Source organism: Eschrichtius robustus, chromosome 14 (genome assembly GCF_028021215.1).
Source record: "Eschrichtius robustus isolate mEscRob2 chromosome 14, mEscRob2.pri, whole genome shotgun sequence".
NCBI lineage: Eukaryota > Metazoa > Chordata > Mammalia > Artiodactyla > Eschrichtiidae > Eschrichtius > Eschrichtius robustus.
This window is the reverse complement of record NC_090837.1, coordinates 15,377,555-15,383,554: the sequence shown is the minus strand read 5'-3', so window position 1 is coordinate 15,383,554 and position 6,000 is coordinate 15,377,555. Positions and strand designations below refer to the sequence as shown.

General features: G+C 49.9%; 1 protein-coding gene across 2 annotated transcripts in view; it reads left to right on the top strand.

Annotated features, from left to right (window-relative positions):
* The first annotated feature begins 3,064 nt into the window (after positions 1–3,064).
* PLBD2 (phospholipase B domain containing 2) overlaps positions 3,065–6,000 on the top strand; it is a 28,072-nt gene continuing 25,136 nt past the window's right edge. For both annotated transcript variants that reach the window (XM_068562334.1, XM_068562333.1), the window contains exon 1: positions 3,065–3,431. In XM_068562334.1, the coding sequence (XP_068418435.1) occupies positions 3,142–3,431 (290 nt within the window). In that variant the 5' untranslated portion in view covers positions 3,065–3,141. The remainder of the gene's footprint in view (positions 3,432–6,000) is intronic.

Sequence of the window (6,000 nt, the reverse complement as noted above, 5' to 3'; positions counted from 1 at the left end):
TCTGGAGGTCCAGAAAGTCAAAAAGCCTTGCCCAAGGCCACTATATGCATTTCCTATTGCTGCTGTAACAAATGACCACAGACTTAGTGGCTTTAAACAAAACAAATTTATTACCTTACAGTTCAGGAGGTCAGAAATCCTAAAGTCAAGGTGTCGGCAGGACTGCGTTCATTCTGAAGGCTTCAAGGGAGAGTCTGTTTCTGTGCCTTTTCCAGCTTCTAAAGGCCACTGCGTTCCTTGGCTTGTGGCCCCTTCCTGCATCTGAATTCAAGGCCAGCAGTGTAGCATCTTCCAATCACACCGCCTTTCCTCACTCTGACCTCCTGCCTCCCTCTTCTAAGGACGCTTGCGATTACATTGGGCCCACCATCTGGATAATCCAGGACAATCTCCTCATGTCAAGATCCTTAACTTAATCACATCTGCAAAGTTCTTTTTGCCATGTGCGGTAACATATTTGTCACTTGTGGGGATCAGGATGTGCATATCTTTGGAAAGACATTATTCAACCTATCGTAGTTACCCAGCCGAGGAGTGACTGAGAACTTCTGAGCCCCTACATTGCTCCTTTGCCCTTCTCCTCAGCAGTTTCACTGTGGCTGCAGTCACTGACAGATCCTGTTTGTGCCTTGCACACCCCAGTGACAGCATTTCAGTGGATCCTTCATTTGCCATTTTTAGGTAAGGAATGAACACATGGGCCCTGGAGTCTGGTTGTCTGAGTTGAAATCTTAGCTTCAACTCTTCCTAGTTGTGTGATGTTGGGCAAGTTACTTTACTTTTTTGTAGCTCTGTTTTCTCATCTGTAAAATGGGAATGATGATAATAGATACCTGTCCCCTAGGTGTGGAGTGTGAGTATTAAATGATTTAATGAATGTTGAGTGCTCAGAACAATGTCTGGTTCATAATAACTTCAGTACATGTTAGCTCGCTTTTTTGTTTTTAATTGAAGGCATGACAACCCATCATTTACTCTCTACCAGTGTTCTTTGCTCTCTTCTAACTTTGGGGTCTGAAGGTGTCAGGGTATTTAATGCCAGCCGCCGCAACAGACAAACCTGGAATCACAGTGGCTAAACACAATAATCTTTGACTTATCACTACTTTGAAATCATGATAGTTATTAGACTGGAGTCTTCATTTCAGCCAATGCCCAAGGGCTGGGCTAATCAATGGGGACCTTGGGGGCTGTAGCTGAGGGTTTTCTATGTCTACCAGGCTCTCAGGTGGGATTATAACCCCTGAGGGTGAGGGTCTTTCTCTGGGACTTGGATCATTACAGCTGCAGTGAGGGTCACCTGGCCCAAGTTGGGGTAGGGGGCTGCTGCTCAGGTTCAGGGCTCAGCTGGGAGTATTCTGGAAGTTTCTTATCACTCAAGGAGAATCTTTTTGTTTTTGATCACCCATGGCCATTTCAACCTTTTCTCCACTCAGGCTGAGATCCACAATGGTTCACTAGCTTCCAAAGCCAGGTTTACAGGAGTCCATATAGTTAAGAAGTTAAATGCTTAGAATTCAGAGGCAGAGAGGCCCAGGGTAGAATCCCATCAGCCTACTCACTTGCTGCAGGCCCTTTCGAGGCTGGAAGGAGACAAGGCACTAATGTCTCAACAGCCTTCCCATCCCCCGCAGACTACTTCCCCCCAAATCAAGGCCTTTCTCCTCTCAGTGCTACAGCCACCAAACCCACTCCCCTGCCCCCATCCCAACACCACTGTCCTCTTCTCTTATGGTCAATGAAGTGAGCATTTTCCATGTTTAAAGATCATTTTAACATCTTTTTTCATGAATTGTCCGTTCATAGTTTTTGTCTATTTTTCTATCGGTTTTTCACATTTTCCCCTCAAATTTAAAGGGTTATTCATATATTAGTGAGAATGGCCCTTTATCCATGATGCATGTTATAAATATCTTCTCTCAGTTTGTCACTTGTCTTTTGACTTCGCTTATGGTGTTTTCGACATGCAAAAGTTAATGAAAGTTTTATGTAGTCAAATATACTAATCTTTTATTGCATTTGGATTTTGAGCCATAGTTAGAGGCCTTTTTTTCCCCACACACAAGTTATGCAGGAATTCACCCATACATATACTTCTAGTAATTGCAGTTTCATTTTTTACATCTAGATGCTCATCATTTAGGAGTTTACTCTTTTTTTAAAATAAATTTATTTACTTTTATTTATTTATTTTTGGCTGCGTTGGGTCTTCGTTCCTGCGCACAGGCTTTCTCTAGTTGCGGCGAGTGGGGACTACTCTTCGTTGTGGTGCGCGGGCTTCTCATTGCGGTGGCTTCTCTTGTTGTGGAGCACGGGCTGTATGTGCGTGGGCTTCGGTAGTTGTGGCTCACAGGCTCTAGAGCACAGGCTCAGTAGTTGTGGCACACGGGCTTAGTTGCTCCGCGGCACGTGGGATCTTCCCAGACCAGGGCTCGAACCCATGTCCCCTGCATTGGCAGGCAGATTCTTAACCACTGCACCACCCAGGGAAGTCCCAGGAGTTTATTCTTGTGTGTTGTGTGAGGAATGGATACTGGGTCAAAAGAAAAGAAAAACAGAGAAAGTATTTTTGGGACAACTGGTAAAATTCGAATAAAGACCCTGTATTAGACAATAGTATTAAGTAAATGGTAAATTTCCTGAGTGTTATAACGGTACTGTGGTTATGATGGATAATGTCTTTTCTCTTATATGACCACCTGCAGTTTTTAGGGTTGATGCGTCTCGATGTCTTCAATGAACTCTCAAATGGTTGAGCAAAATTACATGTAAGTATGAAGAGACAGTTAATGAGATGTGACAAAATATTAGCAATTGATGACAGGCATATGGATATTTATTATACTTTACTATTCTTGCAACTTTTCTTGAGGTTCAAACTTTTGAAAAATAAAAAGCTGAGAGGAAGTGTGTCATTGCAAGGTTTGAGCAGGCTGACGAGGGCGCCGGGCCCCTTTAAGATGGCCCTGTCCCTTACGTCCTGTCCTTTACGTCCCGCCCCAGGCCCCGCCCACCCGGAGGGGCTTGGCCCAAGCCCCGCCCCTCCACCGCCTACGGCCTTTTCTTTCCAGCCCCGGCACGGCCCTCCGCTGCGGAGTGCAGTCACGTGAGCCGGGCTGCGGCGCCCCGCTCCGCACCGTCATGGTGGACCCGATGTATGGAGCCCCGGGCGGCCGCCTGGCCCGGGCGCTGACGCGGGCGCTGGCGCTGGCCCTGGTGCTGGTCCTGCTGGTCGGGCTGTTCCTGAGCGGCCTGACCGGCGCAATCCCGACCCCGAAGGGTCACCGGGGACCGGGGAGGCCGGTCCCACCCGCCTCTCGCTGCCGTTCGGTGCTCCTGGACCCTGAGACGGGCCAGCTGCGCCTGGTGGATGGCCGCCACCCTGACGCCGTGGCCTGGGCCAACCTTACCAACGCCATCCGCGAGACCGGGTAAGGGTTGGCCCGGTCTCGCGCGGACCAGCCGGGGGAGGGAGTTGCGTGGGCGCCGGACCTCGCCTGCCCCTAGGACCAGCCTCTTGCCGGTGACAGAGTCCCATCCTTGTCTCCCTGGGGGTCAGTGTCCCACCTCTGAGGCTGCTGCACCGTAGTTGGGTGGGGCTGATGCCGCATCCCTCAGCTCATGGGGACCAGTCCTTTGCCTTCAGCCAGGGATGACAGTACCTCTGTTTCCCTAGTGATACAGTAACTCTTATTCCCACGTAGGCCGGCACTCATCTCACCCCCATGACCAGAGGGGTGGTAATGGCTCTCCAGGAGAAATTCTCACTTCCTTGGTTTTAGCTTACCCCGTGGGTGCCAGCCCCCCTGCCTTCTTTCCAAAACCAGAGCAGCAGGACTGAGCTTGGATTCCAGGCCAGTCTGAAAACAGAGGGTCCCTAAATTCACAAAGACCCAGAGTGTATCATTGCTTGGCCTCTGCTCCTTGCTTCCCTCCTCTCTCCTGGTTCAGGGGAAAGTCACTTGGCCAGATACTTAGTTTGGAGCCAAGCACTCCATCTTTGGCAGTCACCGTCACTATCCTTATCACTGGGACCCAGGCTGTCATTCTGTTGTATGGCTCTTAGCTAACTCCTCTGCCTGTCTGGGCTCTCATTTCCCCATCTGTGGCTTGGATTTTGATGATGTGCTCTGGCTGGGAATTCGGGTGGTGTCCCTCTCAGGCCTTGTACCAGGGCTGGTGCCCATTCATTCATTCACTCACCTGGTACTCTTGGCTATGGGGACACAGAGCTGAGGGGGTCCCCATTCAGTCAGGGAGACAGTGCCAGGAGGGAAAATCCTGGGCGTGGGGAACATCTGCCTCAAAGCCTTGTCAGCAAGGCCCAGACCCTGGATCCACGCTGTGTTGGGGAATCTTGGGGAACCCTGTGTCCCCCCACCCCTCCCCCACCTGCACTGTCCCATCCTGGGGTCATCCCAGTGCTTAGAATACATTACCCCCTCCAGCAGGCATGGCTTCTCCCACTGCTGCCCCCATCCATTTTGCTGGCTTGCATTCATTTCTGCAGGTGTTGGGGAGACATAGGACACTGTGGACACCCCCGTTCTGGTGCTTTGTGGCACTTGGGAGTGTATTAGATAGACAGACCAGAGACTGTGGGGAGAAGATTTGCTGCAGACCCAGGAGCTGGGTGCGGCTAATCTGGGAAGGCTCCCAGGGAGAGGAAGCCACAGAGTGGGCTGGCGTCTGTAGAGGGAATCAGAACTCTGTGGCGACTTGACTCTGGAATCTGGTGACCCAGTCTCTGCTGACTCATATGTTTTGGGCCCCCGCTTAGCAGAGCTAAGAGAGATGACAATCTCTGGATGCCAGGGAGGGGGCACAGAGGTAAGGCTCAGCATGGGGAGGGGGCTTTGGCCCCAGTAGTTCCCCGCTAGGCTGTGTTGCTGTCAATTATGGAAAACAGAGAAGTGGGGAGAGGGCTCCCCTGCTTGCGCTGGATGGAAAGTTCTTCCAGGCTCAGCTCTGGCGCTGTGTGACCTTGGGCAAATCACTTCATCTCTCTGAGCCTGTTTCCTTCCCTGAAGGTGGGCCTCGAAGGGAAATTTGGGGAATCACAGAAAGCACCTCTGTTTATTTACTAAAGGAAGGAGTGAATGAAAGAGAAAGGAGCGCGTGTCTTCTGCCCCCATTTAGCAGGTGGGGAAACTGAGAAGTGAGCCCTGGTCTCTTCCACACTTCTTGCTCTCACTTCACTGTTCCAGCATCTTTTCTGTCCAGTCTGCCCCTTTCCCTGTGGGTTTGACAGCACTTGGGACTACGATGTAGGGGAAACTGTATGGGAAGCCCCCATTTTATAAGTAGGGAAACGGAGGCCCTCAAAGACACCCTCTTGAGAACTCAGGAGTGAGATGTAAGAAAGACATCTGGGGTGTCCTGGCCCCCGAGCAGTAAAACCGCTGATTTGCAGGTGACTGTCTTATTTTTTGGAGGGTGGAAATCATGGTTTGACTCTTCTGTTCACCTAGAATTGGGATCCTTCTTCCTTTCTGGCTCCCAGATTTCACCAGATCGTGGGATTGTCAGGATAACTTGCACGTCTCCTTCCCCCATAATCTTTCCGCTTACTTGTGCTGTATCTGTCTCTGGACTGACACTCCCCATGGAGCCTGAAACATTTAGATTTAATGCTAGGGGATCAGAGATGCACCCAGAGGCAGCGCCTGCGCCAGCCTGGCTCTGGTCTTGGTCCTGGGGATGCCGAACCCTCCAACCTTAGCTTTTCCTCCTTTTCTGACCTGATGCCCCCCAACCTGCTGATTGACCTAAATAGCCTTCGAGTTGGGAGAGGAAGTGAATACCAATAAGAGGGAACTAACCTATTAGGAAACTGGGAAACATCCCAAATCTACCACCCAACAGGCAGAAACGCAGCCCAGTAAAATAGATAAATACCACCCAACTGTTTCTTTTTTTTTTCTTTTTTTCTTTATCTATTTTTTTTTGTATTTTATTTTATTTATTTTTTTATACAGCAGGTTCTTATTAGTCATCCAT